Here is a 26,758-nt window from a genome sequence, read left to right as displayed (position 1 = left end):
AGTTGCTCCTGGCTTGGGGGACCATATGGGACACCGGGGGATCGAACCGCGGTCCGTCCAAGCTAGCGCAGGCAAGGCAGGCACCTTACCTTTAGCGCCACCGCCCGGCCCCATATGCTGTGCTTTGACTTGGCTTTGTCTTGGCCATTGTTTTTGAAACTCACTTTATGCATCATTTGAGATAGAAATGAACAGATTCGTTCTTGTTTCAGTTCTGAGAAATTTTCTTGAATGAAATTTTTTGTTTCTCTTACAATTTCCTATTTTCTCTGATACTATTTTTTTTAAGATACTTTACTTTCTGAATGTTCCTCTATTTGTATTTCTCTTCCCAATTTTTTATATAAAATATTGATTTAAGCATCATGCTTACAAGCATGGTTGTAGTTGGGGTTCAGTCATAAACAGAGCACTCCCTTATCTTCCCTATTTTTTCTTTTTTCCTCCTTTTTACATTCAGTTTTTTGGTTAATAATAATATAGTTCAGTGACATTTTTCAAAGTGACTTTTTACATCAAATAAATCAAGATCCAGGTAAAAGTACCTACTATTATCAACATCCTCAGAACTCCTTTAGTCACTCTACCAAAGTAACCACTATATTGAGTTTTCAAATTTAACTTTTATATTTTGAGATAATTGTGGATTTCACATCAGAAATTAAAAACAATATGATTAGTCCATTTATGTGTGATACTTTTCTTCACTTTTACATTCTTGCCAAGCTTCCATACACACAGCCACTGTGCCAACAGCGATACAAGTAAAGAGATAGATCATTTTTTATCCCAAGATCTTTCATGTCTAAAGCCATTTTCTTTTCAATTTTTTTATTGAACCACTGTGAGATACACTGATACAAAATAGTTCATGGTTAAGTTTCAGTCATACAATGTTCCAACACCCATCCCTTCACATTTCCTGCCACCAGTGGCTCCAGTTTCTCTCCTCTTCTGTCTGTCCTCTCTAATCTGCCTTTATGACAGACTGATTCTCTTTCTTTCTCTCTCTCTCTCTTTCTCTTCTCTGTCTTTTTCACACACACACACACACACACACACACACACACACACTTTTCCTTTTACGCACTGTGGTACACAATATTATAACTAAAATACTGTTATTGAAAGAGTATCTTGCTTATCACATCACCTCCTTTCAGCACCCAATTCACTTGTGGTAAATTGTGAACTGATAGTCAAATCACTTGTGCAGAGTGATAATTTCTTTCTTTCTCTTCCTTCCTTCCTTCCTTCCTTCCTTCCTTCCTTCCTTCCTTCCTTCCTTCCTTCCTTCCTTCCTTCCTTCCTTCCTTCCTTCCTTCCTCCCTTCCTTTCTTTCTCCTTCCTTCCTTCCTTCCTTCCTTCCTCCCTCCCTTCCTCCCTCCCTCCCTCCCTTCCTTCCTTCCTTCCTTCCTTCCTTCCTTCCTTCCTTCCTTCCTTCCTTCCTTCCTTCCTTCCTTCCTCCTTCCTTCCTTCCTTCCTTCCTTCCTTCCTCCCTCCCTCCCTCCCTCCCTCCCTCCCCCCTCCCTCCTCCCTCCCTCCCTCCCTCCCTCCCTTCCTTCCTTCCTTCCTTCCTTCCTTCCTTCCTTCCTTTTTTTTTTTTTGGTTTTTGGGTCACACCCAGCAGTGCTCAGGGGTTACTCCTGGCTCTATGCTCAGAAATCGCTCCTGGCAGGCATGGGGGACCAAGTGGAATGCCGGAATTTGAACCACCTTCAGTCCTGGGTCGGCTGCTTGCAAGGCAAACGTCCTACAGCTGTGCTATCTCTCCAGCCCCCATCAGAGTGATCATTTCTATAGGAGTGGTGAGAGAGGGCAGCCTTGTCTTGTACCAGATTTTAGGGGAAAGACTTTTAGTTTATCTCTATTGTTAATAATATTTGCCATTGGCTTGTGGTAGATGGCTTTGACTGTATTGAGAAAAGTTCCTTTTATTCCCATCTTGATGAGGGTTTTTATCAAGAATGGGTGTTGGACTTTGCGATCACTTCTAACTATCATAGCCTTAGTGGTTCCTTTTCTGTCCTAACTGCACTCCCAAATCCCTATTTTGTAGCAGGCTTCCTACAATTAATTCATCTCCTTGGCCCTCATTTCTGTCGTTATTGAATATCATTCTCATACTATTTTTTTTATGTTTGCATCCTCACCCTTTGACTCAATTACTCAGCCTGATATTCTCCTATGTCTATTAATGTTTAAGTAAATTTCATGGTTTCATATATTCTGTGGCTGCATGGTATTACATTTTATGTGTATATACATATATATGTATACACACATATACATAAATATGTATACACACATACATATATACATATATATACACACATATACAATTTCTTTATCCAATCTTTATTCATTTATGTGTTCTCAGACATTTGGGTTACTTCCAGATTCTGACCATTGTGAATATTGCTACAATAAATATAGGAATGCAGATGCTTTTTCTGCATTATGTTTTGGACCCTAGGTTATAATCCCAGGAGTGGTACTGCTGGGTCTTATGGAATCTCAAGTTCTAGTTTTTAGAGGAATACCCATATTATTTCCCCAAAAAGGCTGGACTAGTTTTCATTCCACCAACAATGAATGAGAGTCCTGTTTTCCTCACATCTGCCCCAGCATTGGTTGTTCTTGTTCTTTTTGAGTGTGCCAGTCTCTGTGGTGTGAGATAATACCTCACTGTTGTTTTGATTTGCATCTCCCTGATGATGTGGAACATTCTTTCATGTTTTGGCCACTCAGTTTTCTTCTGTGAGGAAGCCTCTGTTCATATTTTTCTCCCCATATTTTGATTGAGTTGAATTTTTCTTGTTAAGCTCTACCATTGCCTTTTATATATTTGATATAAATCCCTTATCAAATGGTTGTTGGGCTGACTTTGTATCCTGTTTATTGTTTCCTTTAAGGTACAGAAGCTTATTTTATGTAGTCCTATTTGTTTATCCCATTTGCTTGGCCAATGAAATTTAATCCTTAGAGGTGTCTTTAGCTTCAGTGTCATTTGGAATTCTGCCTATGGTTTCCTTTGTGTACCTTATGGATCAAATCTGATATCCAGGTTTTTAATCTATTTTATTTTACTTTTGTGCCTGGAGTTAGAAAGAGGTCTGAGTTGGATTCTTTTTTTTTTTTTTTTTTGGTTTATTTAAAAACATTTTTTTTTTGTACATATCTGACCAGTTCTCCCAATACCACTTTATTTAAAATATTTTTAATCTAAAACTTTCTGATTTACAAAGTTATTCAGAGATACAAAGATTAGTTGATCACATTCCTGGGGTCTGTTTCAGGATATTTAACACTATTCCATTGAACTGAGGGCCTGTCTTTACTCCAATACCATGTTGTTTTAAGTACTACCATTTCAATATCTATCCTCCATTTCTTTTTCATGACTCCCGGTTAGTCATGCCCCCAACTCAATCTCTTTGCCATCCAAGAATGCTTTATGAATGGAAACATGCAATACGTACTCTTTTGAGATTGCTTTTTTATTCTTTGTATTCTTTTGGAGAGTCATTCAAGTTGTGTTTCCATAGTTCCTTTTTGTTGCTACTTCTTCCTACTACATATTATAGATATAAATCATGGTTTATTTAACTATGTGTCTATTGATGGTTTTTTGGGTTATTTCCATTTGGGGGTTAATATGAATAAAACTCATAACCATTTGTGTCAGTTTTTGTATAATGATACATTTTTATTCTTTTGTGATGTATGCCCACAAGTTCATTTACTGGGACATATGGTATATACATGATTAGTTTTTTAAAAAGCTGATAAAGTGTTTCGCAGATTGGCATTACTATTTTATATCCCCACCAGCAACATATGAATCATTAATTTTTTTTTGCAACCTTGTCAGGATTTCTGGTGTCACTTTTTATTTTAGTCACTGTCAAAAATTATAGTGTTTAATTTTGCATTCCAATAGTGACTGATGAGATTGAGTTTTGTTGATTTGCATGTGTAAATTTTTAATATCCTCTTTGGTAAAATTTATCTTTATGTCTTTTGTCTCTTTTCAAATTGGATTTTTGTTGTTGTTACTGACATTTAAGGGGCTGGAGCCATAGAACAATTGGTAGGGTGGTTGCCTTGCACTTGGCTAACCCAGGTTCAATCCCAAGTAGTCTGTATAGTCCCATATGGTCTTCCGAGCTCACCAAGAGTGATTCCTGAGTGCAGAACCTGAAGTAAACTTTGAGTACACAAGGTATGGCCCAAAAACAAAACAAAAAAGCATATATTTTATATATGTATGTGTATGTATATGTACTAGGCTATAGTCCTTTGATTATATGACTTGTCCATGTTTACTCCTAGTATGTAGCTTGTCTTTCCTTTTCTCAGTGGGGACTTTGGAAAGGCAAAAGCCTTTTTGTTTTCTTTTGAGGTTGGGGGGCTGAACTATACTCAGTGTTGCTCAGGGCTTACTCCTGGCTCTATGCTCAGGAATCATTCCTGGTGGTGCTCAGTGTGTGTGTGTGTGTGTGTGTGTGTGTGTGTGTGTGTGTGTGTGTGTGTGTGTACTGAGTTTTGAGATCAAACATCTTACCATGAATAATCTCTCTTTTTTTTTTTTTTTTTTTTGGTTTTTAGTTTTTGGGCCACACCTGGCTGTGCTCAGGGGTTACTCCTGGCTCTCTGCTCAGAAATAGCTCCTGGCAGGCACGGTGGATCATATGGGATACCGGGATTCCAACCAACCACCTTAGGTCCTGGATCGACTATTTGCAAGGCAAACGCCTCTGTGCTATCTCTCCGGCCCCAAACAATCTCTTTAAATCAGGGGAAAGGTTTTTATTATTATTATTTTTTTTTTTTGGTTTTTGGGGCCACACCCATTTGATGCTCAGGGGTTACTCCTGGCTAAGTGCTCAGAAATTGCCCCTGGTTTGGGAAGACCATTTGGGATGCGAGTGGGGGGGGGAATTGAACCACGGTCCTTCCTTGGCTAGCTCTTGCAAGGCAGACACCTTACCTCTAGCGCCACCTCGCCAGTCCCAGAGAAAAGGTTTTTAAATTTAAATGAAGAGTTAAGTGTTTTAGAAGTACAATTAAACCCATGGTTCATTTTGAGTTGATAATACACATTTTATAGAATTTAGGTTGATTTAAAATTTTTATAGAATTTGTAGCTGGACTGTTAGCACAGCGGGTAGGGCATTTGCTTTGCAGTTGGCTGACCCAGGATAGACCAGGTTTGATCCCTGGCATTCCATATGATCCCCCAGATGGTTCCCTGAGCCTGCCAGGAGTGTTCTGAGTGCAGAGCCAGGAGTAAGTCCTGAGTTGGGTGTGGCCCAACTCCCCCCAATTATAGAATGTATAAAAGTTTTTCTATTGATGGCTAATTGTATAGTACCATTTGCTAAAAAGGTGATTTTGGGGAACCAAAGTGATAACACAGTGTAGGGCATTTGCATTGCACACAACTGATCCAGGACAACCTGGGTTCAATCCCATATAGTCGCCTGTGCCAGGACTGATCTCTGAGCAAAGGGCTAGGAGTAATTCTTGAATGCCACTGAGTGTGGCCCCAAAACAAAAAAAAATTAAAGAGAGAAAAAGAAAAGGTTATTTTGGGACTGGATACAGTGCAGGAAGGGCATTTGCCTTGCATGCAGCTTAACCATATTTACTCCCTGGCATCTTAAATGAGCCTCTAAGGTACAGAGTCTCAAACTCAATTTACCTGGGGGCCGCAGGAGGAAAAGTTGGGGTGATCCTTGAGTGCAAAGTCAGTAGTAAGCCTTGAACATTGGGGGGTGTGACCCAAACAAGTAAAACAAAACAAAACAAAACAAAAAAAGATTCCTCTAGGGCAGGGCCACAAAAATGTTGTACGGAGGGCCGTTTGCGGCCCACGGGCCACGAGTTTGAGACCCCTGCATACTGGACAAGTCAGAAGTAGGTAATGAGCATGCGGGGTGTGACCTCCAAAAACCATAAAAAGAGAGAGATAAGTAACCTTCCACCCACCCATTTTTGTCAACTGTGAGCTGGGCATATTTATTCCCTCTTCTTTTCCTTTGATTTCTGTGCACACCCTTCTGCCAATACCACACAGTATTTGATGAACATGTAAGACAAATCACAGAGCTACTCTTTAAAATTACTTTAGCTGTCCTTGTTCCTCTTCCTTTCCTTGATTTTCTGACTTTCCTTTCCTTCTGTTGGTGATGTTGCCATGACAGCTGATCCATGAAGGCTTGGGTGTGTTGCTCGCATATTTATTTAATGGCGCAGCTGAATGTGACACACTTGAGGTTGCAGGGTGTTGTCACAGCCTGATTGTGGTGGTGTGGCTGGAAGTCCTGGTGGTGCTGGGTTCCCAGAGAACCTTGTAACTTTGCAACTGCAACAACCCTTGGGATCAAACTCAGAACTTTATCTAAAGCAAAGGTCTTAGCACTGGGCTATTGTCTCCCATCACACAGTCCTTCTAACACAAATTTTAGAAATTCGAGAAAATCCTATTGGGCTGTGCTAGTAATTGAGTTAAATAAACCTGTATGTAAATTTGAGAAGAGTTGGGGCTGGAGCAATGGGCTGTACAGTGGGTAGAATAGGGTAGGGTGTTTGCCTTGCAGGAAGTCAACCTGGATTCTATTCCTGGCACCCATGTGGCCCATGTGCCTTGCCAGGATCAGTCCCTGAGTGTGGAGTAGGAAGTAATCCCTGAGCACTATGGGTGTGGCCCAAACACAAATATAAATAAATCAGCAAATAAATTTAAAAGTTGAAATACTTCCTTTGAAGGGCATTTCAATATGGTATCTGTCTCCATTCATTGCAATCTATTCTTTCATTTAACCTCATTTTATGGTTGTCAGCATATAGTTCTGTTCATGTTTCATCTCACTCAAAATTTCTAGTATCAATTTTTTTGTGTGTGTGGTTTTTGGGTTACACCCGGCAGTGCTCAGGGGTTACTCCTGGCTTCATGCTCAGAAATTACTCCTGGCAGGCACGGGGGACCATATGGGACGCCGGGATTTGAACCGATGACCTTCTGCATGAAAGGCAAACGCCTTACCTCCATGCTATCTCTCTGGCCCATATCAATTTTTTTTTAGCCATTTCAAATGGTATATTTTTAATTTTGGTGTTCATCGCTAGTATATAGAGCATAATTGAACTGAAATGGTTTTTGGTATCATGGGAAATAACTAAGCCCATTTATTAGTTCTAGAAGATTGTGTATATGTCTTGGGATTTCCTGCACAGTCATTTCAGCTATACAGAGTGCTTTTCCTCTTGCTGATTCATTTACCATTTACTCCCCACTACACTCTTTTGTATTGGCTAGAACTTCAGCACCGTGTTGCACAAGGTGGAGAGACCAGATAGTCTTGCTCTGTTCCCTTTCTCAGAGAAAACAGTTCCAGCTTTCACTGGTAAATGTAATGCTGCCTGTAATATTTTTTTTTATTTTTATTTTATTTATTTTGTGGCTATTTGGGGCCACACCTAGTGATGCTGGAAGATTGCTCCTGGCACTGCTTAGAGGCCCATGTGGGATGCTGGGATTGAACCCAGATTGACTGCATGCAAGGCAAGCACTCAGCCCTGAACATTTTTTAAAAATAGGTGCTCTTGATCAAATTGAAGATGTTTCCCTTTATTCCTTTTTTTCCTTAGACTTTTAGTGAATGGGTGTTTAATTTTATCAGATACCTTTTCTGCATTGAATAATAAGCTCGTTACCATTTTCTTTCCCTATTTTAGTGGGTGAGTTATTTCCTGAGCACCTGGGGCTGCTCCCAATGATATTTGGTAGCCTTTAGACCTTTAACTGGGGGTGCTTAGGATCCCATTGCAGTATGAGAATCAAACCTGGATCCTGTACATGTGTATTATGCACCTATCTTAAAGTATTTTCTATATTTTTTAATTTGGTGTATCACATTACTGAATTCAAATATTGCATCATCCTTGTATCCTTGGAGTAGATGCCACTGTCATAGTGTGCATATCTTTGATGTATTGCCAACTTGTCTGTTCTAATATTTTGTTCATTATTTGAGCTGAGAGTGGAGGCAAGGTTGAGTCTGGGTTTATTCTGGGTTTATTCCTGGTTCTGTGCTCAGGAATTTCTCCTGACCACATCTGGGGACTCATATGTGATGCCAGGGTTACCGACGGTCAGCCATGTGTCAGACAGGTGCCCTGCACCATGTAATACTTCACTACTAGATTTTGTTAAGTATTTTTCTGTGTGTATTTATAAGGGGCCTTACTCTGTTGTATTCTGGGTTAGGAACTATCTTTTATCTAATATAAGATGCTAGGCAGTTTTTCAGCACTTAAAAGATTGTTATTAAAGCCGTTTCTTATGTCAGTGGTTTCTGATGAGAGAACTGCTATCATCTATGATCCGAATTGTTTTCTTATTAGTAAGTTGTGATGCCTGTATCATTATTTGCAAGATTTTTTTTTTTTTTTGTCATTTCTTCTAGAGTTTGATTGTGTATGGCTTACTGGGTTTTTTTTTGAAGTTTATTTCATTTCTTGAATCTATAGTTTTGTGTCTTTTGCCACAAAACATAGGCATGTTTTAAGCATATGTTTTTGATTAGGGGTCAGGGTTTCCGCCTGCCCTCTCTCGTCCTCTTCCAGGATGCTGATGATGCAAACCTTTGACCTTTCCTTATAATCCTGCAGGTGCTGAGCCACTGTTCTTTTTTTATTTTAAGTCTGTTTTCCCTATTTAGATTGTGTAATTTTTACTGTTGTATCTTTTTGTTCACTGATTTTTTCCTTCATTATTCTTTTTTTTTTTTTTTTTTGGTTTTTGGGTTACACCCAGCAGCGCTCAGGGGTTACTCCTGGCTCTATGCTCAGAAATTGCTCCTGGCAGGCTCAGGGGACCATATGGGATGCCAGAATTTGAATCACTGACCTTCTGCTTGCAAGGCAAATGCCTTACCTCCATGCTATCTCTCAGGCTCCATTATATAACCTTTTTTTTTTTTTTTTGGTTTTTGGGCCACACCCGGTAACGCTCAGGGGTTACTCCTGGCTATGTGCTCAGAAGTTGCTTCTGGCTTGGGGGACCATATGGGACACCAGGGGATCGAACCGCGGTCCGTCCAAGGCTAGCGCAGGCAAGGCAGGCACCTTACCTTTAGCGCCACCGCCCGGCCCCATTATATAACCTTTTAAAAAACATTTTTGTGATACTATTTTCCAGGTATAAAGCTTCCCTTTAGGGGGTCTCAGTCCCTGCTGTGATCAGGGCTTCTTCCTGGCTATATTTGGGTATCATATTGAGTGCTTGGTATCAAAACTGTATGACTGTGTGGTAAACACTTTATCCACTGAAGAGTTTTCTCGCCCCTATAAGGCTTTTATTTAAAAAATTAAAGGCTTTCATTTCAAAATTTTTTTTGAATTTCACTTAAAATTTTCATTTAAAAAATTTAAAATATATAAAGCTTTCATTTAAAAATTATCAATATTTTGCTGGAACTTTTGATTTCTAGACTTTAGGGTTCTTCCCTCATTTGTTTTTTTGGGTGTTTTTGTTTGCTTGCTTGTCTGTTTATTTAGCTTTGGTCCATACTCACTTGTGCTTGAGGCTTACTCTTGGCCCTCTGCTCAGGGATCACACTTGGAGGTTCTTTGACGACCTTATGTGATGCCTATGCCCTAACCAGGGTTGGCGGCATGCAAGTCAAGTGGCTCCTTATTCCTGTACCATCTCCCTGGTCCTGTGCTTTTTTTTGTTTGTGTGTTTGTTTGTTTTGTTTTGGGGCCTCATTCAACAGTGCTGGGGGATGACTCCTGGCTCTGTGTTCAGGAAATCATTCCTGGCAGGCTAGAGGGGCCATATGGAATGCTGGGGATTAAACTAGGTTGGCCACATTCAAGGGAAACACCCTACCCATTGGTCTATTTCTCCAGCCCTTAATGTATTAGTTTCAATGGAAACTTTGACATTTGGGGAATTAGGAGGTTCTGAATCTTAGTTAATTCTTCTGATTTTAAGCTAGATTTCTGACTCTGGTCTGGCAAGGGAATCAGATGCTGCCTCATTACTTCTAGAAGGTGGTGAAGTCCAGGCTTCCTACCTAGACCCTGTTGACACTAATGGGTGAAAGTCTGCTTGGCCTGTGAAGTATTCATGGGCATCCTTTCTGGCTTTCAACTGGGCCTTCCTGTAGAACAGGCTGCAGTGAGAGGCAGGGGTGCCTTTCAGCTGCTCCCCACTTGGCCTCTGCTACTCCACCAGCAAAGGGAGGAGCTTTGTTACTGCTAGGAGCTGCTAAAGGGCTTCTCTGACACCAGAGGGGGGAAAGCCTGGGTGCTATTACTCACAAGCTAGATTGGGCATCCAGACTTGACCATGTGGTCTCTACCTGACTCTGCTGTGGTTATTACTGCACGATGGCAGGAATCAACAGCCCAGTACCTCACTGACCTTGAATGACACCATATCTGTTGGTGGACTTCAGGTGCCCATGATCAGGACATCAGGGGCTGCTAATCGGACTCCTCTCTTGGCCACTGATGGTAGGAGAGAGGCCACAACATTTTTCGTGTGGTATTTTAATGTGGTATGAGTTGAAATACATTTAGTTCAATGACCTTCACTAGTTCAGTGAATTGATGGATTTAAAAAGGTCTGCTCACGTTTTTCATCCCTTAATGGAGTCAACGATAAGGACATTGCAATGAATATGGATTAGTGCACACACAGGTCTTTAAATGGTATGTGGCCCTGCCGGAGCACAGTAAATGCCACCTACTTTTCTTCCTTCTTTCTTTCTCTTTCTTTTTTCTTTCCTTTCTTTCCTTTCACTTTCTCTTTCTTCTCTCTTTCTCTTTATTTCTTCCTTTCTCTTCCTTTTCTCTTTATTTTTCTCCCTTCCTTCCTTTTCTTTCTTTCTTTTTCTCTTTCTCTACTTTCTTTCTTTCTTCTTTCTTTCTTTTTTCTTTTTTTTTTTCTTTCTTTCTTTCTTTTTTCTTTCTTTCTTTCTTTCTTTCTTTCTCTTTTTTCTTTCTTTCTTTCTTTCTTTCTTTTCTTTCTTTTCTTCTTTTCTTTCTTTCTTTCTTTCTTTCTTTCTTTCTTTCTCTCTTTCTTTCTTTCTCTCTTTCTTCCTCCCTTCCTCCCTCCCTCCCTCCTTCCTTCCCTCCCCCCTCCCCCTCCCTCCCTCCCTCCCTCCCTCCTTCCCTCCCTCCCTCCCTCCCTCCCTCCCTCCCTCCCTCCCTCCCTCCCTCCCTCCTTCCTTCCTTCCTTCCTTCCTTCCTTCCTTCCTTCCTTCCTTCCTTCCTTCCTTCCTTCCTTCCTTCCTTCCTTCCTTCCTTCCTTCCTTCCTAATGGAAATCCAATTTAACAACACAACTGGAGGAGGTCAAAGCAATAGCACAGCACATAGAACCTTGCACATGGCAATATCCATAAGGTCTCCTGAGCCTGCCAGGAGTGATTTCTTGCCACTGTCAGTGATTACTGAGCACAGAGCCAGAATAACTTTTGAGTACCACTGGGTACTCAAACAAACAAAAACAAAAACAAACACATCTGGAGCAAGACCAAATGTAATGCTTACCAGAGTATGTTTGTCATGACTATTGTCATCAAGTCCTGTTGCAAATGTGCAGTTGTTCCTTCTTATTAATTTTATGGTTGTAGTCAAGAAATATTTTCATTTCTTTAGAAACAACTATTTTAGTTACTTTCACTGTTAAACATTTCCAGACTGCCTGCTGTGCCATAGAGTGGTAAGACCAAGGCATTGCAATTAGTTGTATTTTTTTATATCCGGTTTTGGTTTAGACATCATCCTTCTCATTTGGACTGTTCCTAGGGATCAATGGAAAGAGTGAACCTGTACTAGCAGCCCATGATTAGTAGCTATCCATCATAACAAAGAGTACTTGATTTTTTGACATTATCTATCTGTGGTTACAAAGAGTTCTTGACTTTTTTTAAAGTGATTTTTCTTTATCAGGATTGTATGACTTAAAGGTGAGAAAGTCCTTGTACTGTTGTTATTTCATAGCTGTCTTAACCCCTTCCTACACCCTGAAGCTCTCTGTTTAAATGGTATTGAGTTACTAAGCACTTCTTTTACATTTTGTCTTACAGATCAGTATCACCATTTTGAAGGTAATCAACTTGCTGATGGTGGAGCCAAGCCATGGCGGCAGATGATAAAGTTGCCATCTTAACTGATGACGAAGAAGAGCAGAAGAGAAAATATGTGCTGGCTGATCCCTTTAATGGCCTTGCCCGGGATCAAGAGCCGCCTGCCAATGAAACGCCCTCCTCCACAGAGACAGCTGCTATCCCTGATGAGGAGATAGATTGGATAGAGAAGCACTGTGTTAAAATAAATAATGACCTGCTCATATCCAAGGTATTTTATTTTTTCTTTTACTCTGCCTATGGCTCCCTTTACCCACTTTTGCCTGTGTATTATAAACAACTGGGGATGTCCCCCAGCCAGAGTGGACTGCTGGTAGGAATCCGATACTTCATTGAATTTTGCAGTGCCCCCTTTTGGGGGGTAGTTGCGGACCGTTTTAGAAAAGGCAAAATTGTCCTCCTCTTCTCCCTCTTGTGTTGGGTGTTGTTCAACCTGGGCATCGGATTTGTCAAACCTGCCACTTTGAGATGTGTACCAAAGACGATCCCAACGGCTCACCCAACAAATGCAAGTCACTCACTGACCACCCTGCCAACAAATGCTTCCGTGACCCCTTCCATGACCACCAGCCAGAGGAAACGGGAGAGAAGGAACCCGCTGCCCTCCAACTGGTCAGTCCTGTTGGATAGCACAGAGCCCAATATCACAGTCACTACCTTCTCTTCCCTCATGTCAAACAAGACTCCCACCCCCACCCTGTGGCCTCCCACAGAGGAAGTCACCAGCACCATGATGGACTTGACCTTGAACCCCAGCACGGTAACCTCTGCCCACACAGGAAATTTGACCAGGCTGACCACCACGGCTGTCGTCACTACCACTAAACCAATACCTTCTGACCAGGTCACATTGGTGTATGATCAGCAAGAGGTCGAAGCTATATTCCTGGTGATCTTGGTGGTTGTCATAATAGGGGAGTTTTTCAGCGCCTCTTCTGTCACCATTGTGGACACTGTCACACTTCAGTACTTGGGCAAACACCGTGACCGCTATGGACTCCAGCGCATGTGGGGTTCTCTGGGCTGGGGTCTGGCCATGCTGTCTGTGGGCATTGGCATTGACTACACCCACATAGAGGTGTTCATCGATGGAAAGGGGTGCAAGCCCCCTGAATACCGAAACTACCAGATTGTCTTCATCGTCTTTGGCGTGCTCATGACCATGGCCTTGATTGTAGCCACCCAGTTCCGGTTCCGCTACAACCACTTCAACAATAATGACAGCAAAGGGAAGGAGGTGGAGATCCCACAGGTGGAGAGGAACAGCTCCACCGAGTCCTCTGAGGAGACCCCAACCACGACGACGAGCCACTCGCAGGCCTTCAACTTCTGGGACTTGATCCGACTGCTTTGCAGTGTGCAGTATGGCTCGGTGCTGTTTGTGGCCTGGTTCATGGGCTTTGGCTATGGCTTTGTCTTCACCTTTCTCTATTGGCATCTAGAGGACCTGAATGGAACCACCACCCTCTTTGGGGTCTGTTCTGTGCTGAGTCACGTGTCTGAGTTGACGGCTTATTTTTTCAGTCACAAGCTTATTGAATTGATTGGCCACATCAGGTAAGAGCCTGCTTATAATTGTTGCCGCTCTGTACCCACCCCCACCTTATGGTTTGCAAACAGATTCTTCCAGCATGTTCTAGAAAATTTTCCATTGTGTTGGTGGGAGAGACCGACTGGGCAGGACAGAGGAAGTCTTTCTATGCTCGTCTTTAAAATAGAAACAGGAGGAAGGGAGGAGCGAAGCTTAGTTGAGTTATCTCGAGTAAACACTCTAGACACCATTTCCTTTTTGTGCACAGAAAGACATAGCCAGTGAGTGTTGTCAGATGTAGGACTACATCAGTGTTAGTCCATGGAGCCTGAAGGGCCTGGTCTTCTCAGCCATTTATGAGGAAAGGTTTAGTTGGAGTCATTTTTTTTTTGGTCATTGGTAATTCTCTGTCACTTGCCGACATAGATTGATTTTTTAATATATAGTGTGTGACAATGTCATTCTATTTAATTAGGTTTTGATGTGAACCACCATAATCCAAAATTCATGATGTTACATAGAGCAGAATCTTACATAAATTATTTCATGTTAATAAGACATAAGGCATACAAAATCTTTGCTTCATGTAAGAAACTATAAACGTTCTGTTTCTGTATGTGTTTATCACCAAATGCAGTGCCTGTCTGAAGTGGTTCCAACAGGTCCTTACTCTTGAGCATTCTTACCTCAAAACCCATCAGTCTCTGAAATTTGAAATGGCTGGAACTAAAATAAAGCAGCCACTTCTGTCTATATGGTAGCTTTTTTCTTTGGTTTTGCTTTGACTTTGGTGTGGGCCCACTGTTGGATGTGACCAGTTTACTCCAGACTCTTTGCTTAGGGATCTCTTCTAAAAGGACTTAATGGTCTATTTTTGGTGCTGGACATTGAACCTGGTTCAGCCACATACAAGAAATTATCTTACTTGTTATGCTATCTCTCTGGCCCCAAATTTGCTGTTTCAATGAAAAAAATAAGATGAGAAAACAGACACATACTATTTTTAAAAACACTGATTCTTTTTTCTTTAATTTTGCTTCTAACTGCAGGGAATATTTTTTAAATTTGGTTTTCATTTGTTTTTCTTGTGCAAGGTCAAATTTACTGCTTCATAAATGCAAGGCAAGTAAGTGCTCTACCACTTAGCCATATCCCTTGCAATATTCTCTAATTTAAAAAATTTCAACCTATAATCATTATCTTCTCCCTCCAGAAAAACAACACCCCCCAATAATTGTGATTTTTTTTTCTTGAGTAGGAAGTTCTTTCTCAAGGTCTTTTGGTTTTCACTCACGATTTAAAGTGAGACTCAGGTCAGATTCTGATGTACTAAGGCACATTCTGTGCAAAGAATCTTCTGTGAAGAACTGGGAAAGTCCCATCCCCTAGACTAGGCCTAGGTGATGTGTCTGTGGGATAGCTGTGATGAATTAGATGCTTCTCTTCAGCTCCTGTAAACAAAGGCAACCTCATCTTAGTTAATAGCCTCTTTAAATCAGAGTCATTTATTTCCAGAAACATATCCAGTCAAGTTTTTCCAGTGAGTGGAGTTCCTAGATGTCTGTATTTAATCAGCCAGTAGCATTAATTGAATGTTGATTCAGTTCAGGGTAGGCGTATTGATTCTATTTCCAACGGAATTGTTAGGTTCTTACATGCTAAGAAAAGTTTCTTTCCTCCCTTTGTCTTTTGTCTGAGGTATATATTTTCATGTTAAAATTCTTCCTGGTTCACTACTAATTTTAATAATTACACAAACTTACCCTTCTTTTAGGAGTAATGAGTTATTTATTTAAAAACCTACAACTCACTTAACCTTAATTTTCTGGTTTTATGTCTAACAAAAAGGAACTTCCTCTTCTTGCTTAATGGTGTTTTGGAAGAAGAAGGTTATTGTGGTCACATTCTTGCTCCCAAGAGCTTGCTATGATTCCATCAATCTGTGGTCGTTTACCTCTTTTGATTTTTAATTCTGTCAATTCAGATATATTAACTACCTCAAAAACTGCTCTATAGCTGTGGTGAGATGAGGCTCTGATAGTCAGGTAGAATGGACAAATTTTTCCTGGTGGAGATTTGGGGAGTCCAGTCTGGCAGTAGAAGTTGGAATTTGAGAGTTGAAAAGTATAGAGATAGAGCCAGAGAGAGTACATCTGGTACGATACTTGCTTTGCATTCATCTGACCAGGTTCAATTCTCAGCACCCCCTGTGGTTCCCAAGTGCGACCAGGAGTGACTTCTTTGCTTAGTATCAAGAGTAAGCCAAAAGCATCACAGAGTGTGGCCTAAAAACTAAATCAATAAAGTAAAAGTGTAGTGATAACAGTCAGAGATTATATCCTTAGAGAGGAGAAATTTTCTTTTCAGGTATAGTTTTATGCTATCTCATAGAATCAGAGGAAGGGATTTATCTGTGGTCCTTACATATATGTGTATATGTTTTTATGTGCTGTGACTGGACCAAAGACATACTACAGGGACTTACCTCGTGCTTATTTTGTATGTGATGACACGGTTTAGGGTCCTCAACCACTCTTAGTCACCCAAACAGCACTAGGAGTAATCACTAGCACAGAGTCAGGAATACTGCTGGGTATAGCCCAACCCTCCCCACTATGTGACTGCCTTATTCTAAATAAATATTCTTGTGTAGGCAAAAGGGACTCTTCTACAAATTCCTTACATAGATGTATAGTAAAGAAAAATTAATACTATAAAAATGTTTTTCAAATAGAATGGCCTAATTTTAAACCACTGATGTATATTCATAGTTCTATAGTTTGGGCCTAGAGTTTTCTTAGGGAATAATGTATATATCAGTATACCGTATTTGCCGGCGAATAAGACGACTGGGCGTATAAGACGACTTCCTAATTTTGCAGTTAAAACAAAGGTTTAAGCCTATATTCGCAGTATCAGACAGAACGTTCCTGTGCTGCATGTGCTGCATGTGTTCCTGTGCTCATGTACCACAGTGAGCCAATCACAACAAGCAAAGGTTCAAAGGTTATACTGTAATAGACTTCCTCTCTGACTCTGGCCAATCTGAGCAGGCTTTTGACAGTGTAGATTCGGGTCCAGAACATTGTCTAATTTGCATGCATAAAAAGCCTGCTTGGATTGGCTGAGTTAGAGAGGTGGTCCGAGCAGCCTTGCAGTGATTGGTGCAGGATCGAGTTGGAAAATTCGTTTTGTGGCAATATTCAGACAATTTTCGTTTAGTGGCATATTGAAACATTTTCCAGGATATACTCGGCGTATAAGACAACCCCCAATTTTTCGGTTGACTTTTTTTTTTTTGTTTCAAGTTGTCTTATATGCCGAAAAATACTGTAAACATGTACATTTGTACAGTCACATGACCCATTCACATACAGAGTAATGTTCTCTAAGTTTTGACCTGGGATTTTGTCCTTGAGAAAGTAGATTTCTCAGACAAACAGTATAATGTTTAATTTCCCATTTTTTTTGTTTTTGTTTTTGTTTCTGGGCCACACCTGTTGACACTCAAGGGTTACTCCTTCCTGTATACTCAGAAATCGCTCCTGACTTTGGAGAACCATATGGGACGCTGAGGGATTGAACTATGGTTCATCCTAGGCTAGTGTTTGCAAGCAGATGCCTTACCTCTAGTGCCACCACTCTGGCCCCTAATTTCACATTTATAAAAAAAAAGTACTTTTCTTGGGCATAAACCAGTAATACAGTGTATAACGGCACTTATCTATTATGTGGCTGACCTGGGTTTGATCCTTGTCATCTTATATGATCCCCCAAAGCACCACCAGGAGTAATCCCTGAGCACAGAGCCAGGAAAAAGCCCTGAGCATGACTGGGTATGTACCCTCCAAAAAAGTAGATTTCTTTTTATTCCAGACTAAAAGACTTTGGAATTTAAAACAATTTATTTTTAGGCTAATATGCAGTGATGATAACTTGACGTTTAAGTAGACATCAATGAACCTTAAAGGCATATCCATTCACCTTGCTGAAGAAATCAACAGCTGTGGGTAGAATTGTGATCAAAATAAGTCAGTTAATAATTAGCAAATTAGTAAGCCATAATAATCCACTTATTTTATTTGACATTAGTTACATTTGAAAGGACACACAGAAATCTGCTTAATTTATGAATTTGTCCTGAAATACATTTTGCCATGCAAATGATATCTGGTAAGAGTAATATATTAAATAGTATTAATCATTAATTATGGCATAATCATAGTTAGGTATACAAATAAGCTAGCCAGTCAGTTGGGGGGAAAAGAAATATATGGTGTGGGTGGTAAACAGAGTAAGGGGAGGAATCCAGCCAATAAGATTCCAGCTAACATGCTGTTATTGAAGGACAAGCCCTGTGAAAGAGAATGATGTGATGCAGGATGATCCCTGGGCAGCCCACAGAGCATGGCTCAATCAGATTTGGCTGTTAAAAGGGTTAGAGAAGATGCTGTTTGCATTTCTCTTTAGATTTCCCCTTCACCCTTATTCTGTGGGTTTTATTTATTGGTCTTTTGTTTATTTGTTTTCTGGCCACACCCAGCAGTGCTCAGGAATTGTTTCTGGCTCTGCCTTCAGAAATTACTCATGGTAGGCTTAGGGGGCCATCTGGGATGCTGGGGATCAAACCCCGGTGGCCACATGCAAGGCAAATAAATGCTTTTCTCTCTGTGCTGTGGTTCCAGCATCTGTTTGGCCATTAACATAATTTGTTTATTTATTTTGGTTTGGAGCCCATACCTGATGCTGCTCAGGGGTGACTCCTGACTCTGCTCAAGAATCATTCCTGGTATTTAGTATGCAGAAGGCCATATGGGATGTCAAGGTTCAAACCTAGGTCAGGTGTTTGCAAGACAAAAACCCTACCTACTGCATTATCTCTTTGGTCCCTGTTCTGCCATTTTTATTAACCTTGGATCTGCTGGTCCCCAGTTCTATCACTGAGACCAGCTCTGAGTTCTGAAGTTAGCCTTTTCCAGGCCTGGACCCCATGAGGTTCTGCTATGATTCATGGCTTATCCTCCCCACCAGGAGAACTTTAAAAAGGAACTTAGGGGTCACACAGACCAGTGCTCTCTGGACCATACCCAAACTTCCAACATTTTATTTATTCTTATTTTGGGTCACACCTGACATTGCTCAGGTCTTCTCCTGGCTCTGCATTCAGGGATCACTCTTGGAGTGTTCATGAACCATATGAGATGCTGGGGATTGAACCTGGGTTGGCTGCTTGCAAAGTAAGCGCCTCTACCTGCTATGCTATCTGTCTAGCCCAGACATCAGATCAGATCTTTTATAGCTGCTCCAGTTGGTTCCAGAATGCAGCCAATGTTGATCCCCACCCAGCCCTTTAGAGGTTCAGGAGGGAGAGGAAGAGGGAGATGGGAAATGGAAGAATAGAGTAAACAGTGAATGAGAAAAATCACCCTGGAATGCATTGTTCTCTTTCTGGCTCATCTCTTATCTTGTGTCAGCTTTGGGGGTTGCTCCCTGCTGCTCTTTTGGGTGGTTTTCTCCCTTGCAGGCCTGTGCTGCTCTGAACTTAAAGACTCAAGAGGTTGGGGCCAGAGTGATAGCAGTGGTAGGGCGTTTGCCTTGCCTGGTGCCATCCTGGGATGGACTTGGGGATTCAGCACCCTATATGGTCCCCAAGCCTACCAGGAGCGATTACTGAGAGCAGAGCTAGGAGTAATCTCTGAGTATTGCCGGGTGTGACCCTCTTCAAGCCCCCCCACAAAAAAGACAAGAGAACCCTTTTGCAGTCCCTTACCTCTAGTGCCTCTCCTGTTTCCCAACTATCTTGACTCAGGACACCTCTTTGCTCTGATGCTGCCATTCCCCAGTCCCCAAATTAAGACACAGATGGGAACCTAATGAGAATTTCCTGATTTACATACAATCTTGAACTATCTAAAACAATCTGTCATCAGCCTTTAGAGAGACTAGAATGGAAATAGAAACTCTGGGCTTTTAATTAAAAAATAAAGTGGACTGGGAAGATAGCTCAGATGGTAGAACATGTTCCTGGCTTGTGTAAGGCCAGATTTCCATTCTTGGCACCTCAAACACCACCCCTTGAGCACTACTGGTGTGGTGGCCCTGGTACAATCTTCTAGCCTTCAGTAAAGCTCTGCTAGAAGTGACCTCTATAAAAAAGATGGTGAACCTTTAATATTTTTTTCTTTTGATTTTTTTTTAAGGGGACTGGGGATGGAACCCAGGGATTCCTCTATGCAGATCATGTACTTGACCATAGAACACATTCCTGGTCTTTTGTTTTTACTCAAAAAACACTGGTTTCTTCCTATAAAATGAAGGGCTGGAGAGATAGCATGGAGGTAGGGCATTTTCCTTGCATGCAGAAGGATGGTGGTTTAAATTTCGGCATCCCATATGGTACCCCGAGACTGCCAGGAGCGATTTCTGAGTATAGAGCCAGGAGTAACCCCTGAGCACTGCTGGGTGTGACCCTCCCCCCCAAAAATGACTATTTATTTGTTTTGCAGGGGGAAAGAATTGGGCTACACCCAGCTGTGCTTAGTAGGCTACTCTGAGTTCTGAACTCAGGGATCAGTCCTAGGGGTTCTTGGGGGACAATATGCAGTCCTGGGGATTGAACCAGGGTTGACTGCATACAAGGCAAGTATCTTACCAGCTGTCTTATTTCTCTAGTCCTTAAAATAGCTTTTATAAAAAAATTAGAGTAAAGTCATGATCAATTCAAAATTATGTTGTAATCCTCCAAAGGAGCAAATATTTTCCTGCATATTCATCCAGTTGAGTGAAAAAAGTGCTTATTTAGGTCTAAAGTTTCCAGTTTCATGGAAATCAGGGCTGCACGGGGAAAGAACAGAGGGGATTGAAGTTCAAAGAGTGCTAGAATTAGTGCACCCACCTATTTCCCTATTCCCAAAAGCAGAAGGGAACCACAGCAATGTTTCCCATAGGAGAGGTCTGCATTCTTTGAAATGCAGTGGGTAACTCATAAGTGGGGACCACACCGGAAAGGTTCTTAAAAGCATCCAGGTGAGAGTCAAACAAGACTTGAACTAGAGCACTAGCAGCAGAAATGTAAGGAGGCTCTTTAAGGATATGGATTATGAGTTGAAAGGGATAGAATGATTTTGGATGTGCAAGGAAACTTTCCCTCCCCTGTGTTTCCATCTTGGCTATGGTAGTTCCATTAAATCATAGGAAAATCAGGAAGGGGCAGAATTGGGGGAACAAACTGAATTCAGAGTTTAGGGTTTTCTTTCCTTTTATGTGTGTGTGTGTGAAGTTTTTGCTTTCTGGTTTTTGTTTGAAGTTAGACATCAAAATAAGAATTTCTAACATAGTTGTCTAAAGTTTAATGGAGAAGTTAGAGCTGAAAGACAAATGCAGGACAGGTGTAATCATGAATATAGATAATATCAATAAGAAACTCTTTTCTTGAGGGGGGGCCACACCTGTTGACACTCGGGGGTTACTCCTGGCTAAGTGCTCAGAAATTGCTACTGGCTTCGGAGGATCATATGGGACCCCGGGGGGGAATCGAACTGTTTGTAAGGCAGACTTTACCTCTAGTGCTGCCACCGCTCCGGCCCAACAAGAAACTCTTATGCTGGAAGGAGATAAATGGATTTTGGGACTTTAAGAACAATTGTGTATATGGGTTTCTGACCATCCCAAAGTGTGGTCTTGCTTTATAGACACATGCACAAGAATATCTTATGTGGCGTAGAGTAATTGTTTTAGTTTTGGGCCACACCCAGTAGCGCTCAGGGGTCACTCCTGGCTCTGTGCTCAGAAATCACTCCTGGCAGGCTCGAAGACCATATGGGATGCGGGGAATCAAACGTGGATCAAGCGGGTGCATGGTAAATGCCTTAACTGCTATGCTATCACTCTGGTCCCCATATGTAGAATAATCATGTTCCAGGGGTCTCAAACCCCATGTTCCAGGGGTCTAAAACTCACGGCCCGTGGGCCATTTGCGGCCCTCCTACAACATTTTGTGGAATCTTTTTTTGTTTTGTTTTGTTTTGTTTTAGTTGTTTGGGTCACACACCCCAATGTTCAAGGCTTACTACTGATTTTGCACTCAAGGATCACCCCGACTTTGCCTCCTGGGCTCCCAGGTAAATTGAGTTTGAGACCCCTGCGAGTGTAATCTATTTATGCCTGCCTCCAAGACTAAATGCCTTTCTGAGCATACCTCCAACAACCAGTTCCAGAACTAGGCACCCTCTCTGGGTCCCAACAAATTGATTTAAGACACAGCATTTTAAAATTTGTTTTATCATTTATCATTTATGTTTTGTTTTTTTTTTAATGTTTTTTGGTTAAAAATTCCGAATTAAGGTGTCAGCAAGGGGATTTCTTTTGAGAATTCTGTTTATGGGTGATTGTCTTCCCACTGTCACTTCACTTTGTCCTCTTTCTTTGCATCTTTGTCTTCATAAATAAAAAAAAATAAAAAGTAAAAAAATATATTAATTAAAAATGTAAAATAAAAAATGTAAAAAAAAAAAGCAAAAAATTTATTTTATAATGAAATAAAAGAAGGGAACATATAAAGATCAAAGAGATGCAGACAAAGTACAGGAAGGAAACCACTGTTTGTTCTAGAAGGAGGTTCCTTTGATCCCCAGAACCATATATGGTCCTTAGAGCCCCACCAGAAGTGATTTCTTAAGTGCTGTGCCAGGAGTAGGCCCTAAGAGTAGCTGGGCGTAGCCCCAGAACCTAAGAAAAAAGACATGGACACATCAGCCTCCTTCACTTTTGCTGTAACACTACCTCTTAGGGGATTTTTTTGGGGGGAGGGGAGGCCAAATGAGACAAACACAATTATTAACAATTGTTAGGAACATTGACTTGTATACCTGAGGAATTTAGATGACTGTTTTTATTACTTTACCCCCTTCTTAGATGCTGCAAATGATTGCAAAACTCATTGAATTGATTTAAAAAAAAAATAGAGTTACAATACCTCATCACAGGTGTACTTTTCAGCCAGAGCAATATCACAGTAGTAGGGCATTTGCTTTGCATTCAGCTGACCTGGGTTTGATTCCTAGCATCCCATATGATCTCCCGAGCCTGCCAGGAGTGATTTCTGAGCACAGAGCCAGGAGTAGCCCCTCAGTACCTCCAGGTGTGGCCCTAAAACCCAACACCTCCCCCTCAAAAAGAACAAGTATACTTGTCAATAAGGCTTCAAAATTAGGGACTTGGGGCTTTTCAAATCAACGTTCTTCTTCACCATCTCAAAAATTGCTATTTTTGCCCCCCCCTATTTATGGTGGCTGCAGATTTCACATATATTTGTATATGTATATTTAAGGCATCTTTGGACTTGGTTTAAGCTTTCACCTCTATAATAGCTGTTATATAGAATCATTATAATTTTAGTAATTATTTATATGTGGGTAGATATCTATTTTTATGTTCCTTTTCCATTTTATCTTTAAAGATGTTGGTATCCATTTTTTTAGGAGAAATTTTCTCAAAAGTGTATATCCTCATTATTGTAAGCTCGTGGAGTCTCAAAGTAAAAGAATTTATGATGAAGAGTTGAAAGGGAGTAATTTGGTTTTTAAAAATTTCTTAAAAAGAACATTTTTGTAAAGAATATATTGCTGTTTAATAGCTACCAGGCTGACTTGTTAATAATAGCATTACTGATAACTAAACTATTCATAATTGGGAACAAAAGACCCTTTTTTTTTGTAAGACAGCACACTTGAACCAGAGGCCTTGACTATGATATATTTTGTTTTTGTTTTTCCACCATCGGTTGCTGGGGCAAAATAAGGCTGTGAGGTTAAAGGGACCAGGACTGCTGTGTGCACTGTAATTCTGATGATGGGACATGCCCCTGAATCTTCTTGTGGGCTCAGGCATTGGTTAGCAAACTATGCACCAATGCAGTTAAGGCAGCTTTTGCAATTTCATTACTGAGACACCCATGGTGGAGAACTGTCTAGCAAGCCACCATGATGCTGAAGTCAAACATTTCTTATGGTCAGAAAATTCACTTTAAGATTTATACCTGCCTCGAGAACTGTTTCCAGACATGGAGAACGAAGTGTCCAAGGAGGCTTATTTGCTTAGTATAGCTGTTAGTGGTGAAAAATAGAAAGTCTCTCTAGCACTGGGAAATGAGTTTGTTCAATCTGATATTGTTATACAGTAGCAATGAAGAAGTTGAGCGGGGTGAACCAGATCAGAGATTCAAGAAGTACTTTTCTAAGGTAGGATGGGAAAGGAAAAGCAAGTTTCAGAATGATAAATTCTAGCAATTTTTGCAGATTTTTTGTGGGGGGTTATGGTTCACATCTGATGACACTCAGAAGTGACTTTGCTCAGAAATCGGTCCTGGGGGACTAGATGGGATGCTGGGGATTGAACCTGCATCAACTGGTGTGCAAGGCAATCTCTTTACCTGCTGTGCTATTGCTTTAGTCCCAATCTTTGAAGATTTTTAATGGCACATTTATAAAGGTAGGTCATTTTTTATGGACATATCTGTATGTATATAAAGATATTTAAATCTGGGGTATTGGGTAAATAGTGCCTTACACTTACTTTAGCCCTAGTTTTATTTTTTTTTTCTGGACCACACCCAGCAGCACTCAGGGGTTACTCGAAAATTGCTCCTGGCTTGGGGGACCATATGGGATGCCGGGAACCAAACCAAGGTCTATCCGGAGTCAGCCACATGCAAGGCAAATGCTCTACAGCTGGGTTATCTCTCTGGCCCCAGTCCTAGCTTTTTGGACAGAATATTAAAAATAAGGGAAAGCAAGATAAGAAGATAGGAGAGCCCAGTTTTATTTTTTTTAGGGGAAATTGCCAGAATATTCAGAATTTTCCTTCTTGGTTCTACCTCAATGCATTCTCTTCATTTGGGGGTACTTTTAAAATTGGGAAATAGTTGAAGCTTAAGCCTGCTTAGGGTGGATCAATATGATTGCCTTCTGTAGACACATGCTTGCTTTTTGAAGGAAGGAATTTCTTTAAATAGATGTATATATACATATATAGATGTGTCTATTACTATATAGTGCTTTAAAATTTAGAATTTAGTGCTTTACATTAGAATTTGAGATAGTTTTGTATTTACATTAAAAATTTTTGTTTCTGTAATTTATATATCATCATCTTTTTTTCTTCTGTAATTTATAGACATTTTTCTTCAGTGGCATAAGTAGAAATGATTCAAAAACTTTAAGAAGCTATGTGCTGATTGTAAAGTAATTTTTATAGACTATTTTGAGGATCCTGTTAGAAAAGAAATGTTTGTAAAAAGCTCACTTCTTTAAAAGCTTTCCAGATTAGAAGGACAACATTCCCTTCTAATTTTTGGAGTAGTAAACCTCTCTGCTCTGCTAAAAGTGACATCTGTGAGTAGTAATCTAGCCACAGCCATAACTTTGCTAATGTCTACTTTCCTTGAGAAAGACAGCACATTGATGGATGTTCAGATGTTATCTGAAAGAGCTGTTAAGCTGCATTTGTCTTCCTGCCATTGTACCTGTGCCCCCATGCCACTGTAGGCTGCAGTGACTTGTGCTTATAGTAAGGAATCCTCCCTAATAGGACTTGGCCACAGCCCTCAGTGGTCATTGTGGGCAGTTGACCAGGCATGTCAATCTATTTACAAGAATGAGAAAGGGGAGGGAGAATGAGATGGTTTAGCCTTGAGCTTAGCCATCTGCCTCGTAGGAAAGTTGGACACTCTGGTAGCTCTCCTGTTTCCTGGTATTTTTTGTTGTTGTTTTTCATTCTTTTGTTTCCTATGAAAGAGGGAATGTTTTTGTGGTGTTGTGCCTATCTGCTTGATGCATGCATAAACATTTGGCTTGCAGTACAGAGCTCATACTGACATTCTGACTCTGTCTGATAAGCCAGCAATTTAATTGTTGAGACTGGAGTTCTTTGTAAAATGGAGGCTAATTAGGTTCAAACCATTGTCATCTTAATAGGATTAAGTGAGCCAATGCTGAGAGTTAAAAACTCACCAAACGCAAGGTGGTTTTGTAGCCATCATTAGTATTGCACTTCTTTACCACTGTTGAAGCTCCTTTGGGGGCACTTTGCTAGCCCCGAGGGTATATGAAGACTGTAATAAGATAGACAAAGGCAGTCCGGATGAAAATGATTTTTCAGATGGGGATGGGAGGAGCAAGATGTAAACATTTCTCTCTAGTAAAGTGCATGAATAGTGCATGTCTTGGAGCCAAGGGCACTAGTACAGGTGATAAAGTACTTACCTTGGCATGTGACCTACCCTGGTTTGATCTTAGGTACCACCAGTGGCCCTCCAGCCCCTGCAGGAGTGATGTCTGCACAAAGAGCCAGGGGTAAGCCCTGAGTGCTACCCAGTGTCTCCCCATTCCCCTAAGAAGTACTTGTCCTAAAAATGTAGAATGAGGTTTCCTATATAATGGAGAGGCAACTGTTGGTAGTTTGGGTGGCCTGAAGGCTTTCTCTCTACAAATGAAAGTTGACCAGTCTTGAAGAGAATCCATCTTGAGAGCTCAGGGAGCCCGAATGTGAAAGGACTATCAGAGATTATAATGTGCTAGATGTTGGAAGTCTCTGAGGGTCTTAGAATGATGCTGAGAGACAGAGTGCTATTCTTAGATAACGTGGAAGGAGTATGGTGTTTGCATGAACACAATTTTGCTTTTTTTTTTTTAATTAAAAAATTATTTTGGTTCGGGGGCTACACCCTACTCTGTGCTCAGAAATTACTCCTGGCAAGCTCCATAAACCATTTGGGATTCCAGGGATTAAACCCAGGCTGCATGCAAAGCAAATGTCCTTCAGCCCCTATTCTTCTTTTAATACAGCTGCTTGGGGCTCCAAGTACAGCTAGAAGGTATAGCACCTGCGCTGCAGACAGACATTAGGCCGGACACCTGGTACCATTCTAATGGCCCATTGTGATCCTAATGATCCTATTATTTGAGGTCTCCAAGGTCCAAAGTGTGAGGCTCCTGGGGCACTGAGAACCCTGGAAACACTGGAGTATGTGACATAGCAGCCCATATTGATAGATACAATAA

At 40.9% G+C, this 26,758-nt stretch overlaps 1 protein-coding gene across 2 annotated transcripts in view; it reads left to right on the top strand.

Annotated features, from left to right (window-relative positions):
- Positions 1-12,121: 12,121 nt before the first annotated feature.
- MFSD6 (major facilitator superfamily domain containing 6) overlaps positions 12,122-26,758 on the top strand; it is a 56,226-nt gene continuing 41,589 nt past the window's right edge. For both annotated transcript variants that reach the window (XM_049773192.1, XM_049773193.1), the window contains exon 1: positions 12,122-13,726. In XM_049773192.1, the coding sequence (XP_049629149.1) occupies positions 12,162-13,726 (1,565 nt within the window). In that variant the 5' untranslated portion in view covers positions 12,122-12,161. The remainder of the gene's footprint in view (positions 13,727-26,758) is intronic.

This window comes from Suncus etruscus, chromosome 5, assembly GCF_024139225.1.
Source record: "Suncus etruscus isolate mSunEtr1 chromosome 5, mSunEtr1.pri.cur, whole genome shotgun sequence".
NCBI lineage: Eukaryota > Metazoa > Chordata > Mammalia > Eulipotyphla > Soricidae > Suncus > Suncus etruscus.
The sequence above is the reverse complement of the archived record's forward strand: the minus strand, read 5'-3'. Positions and strand labels throughout refer to the sequence as shown.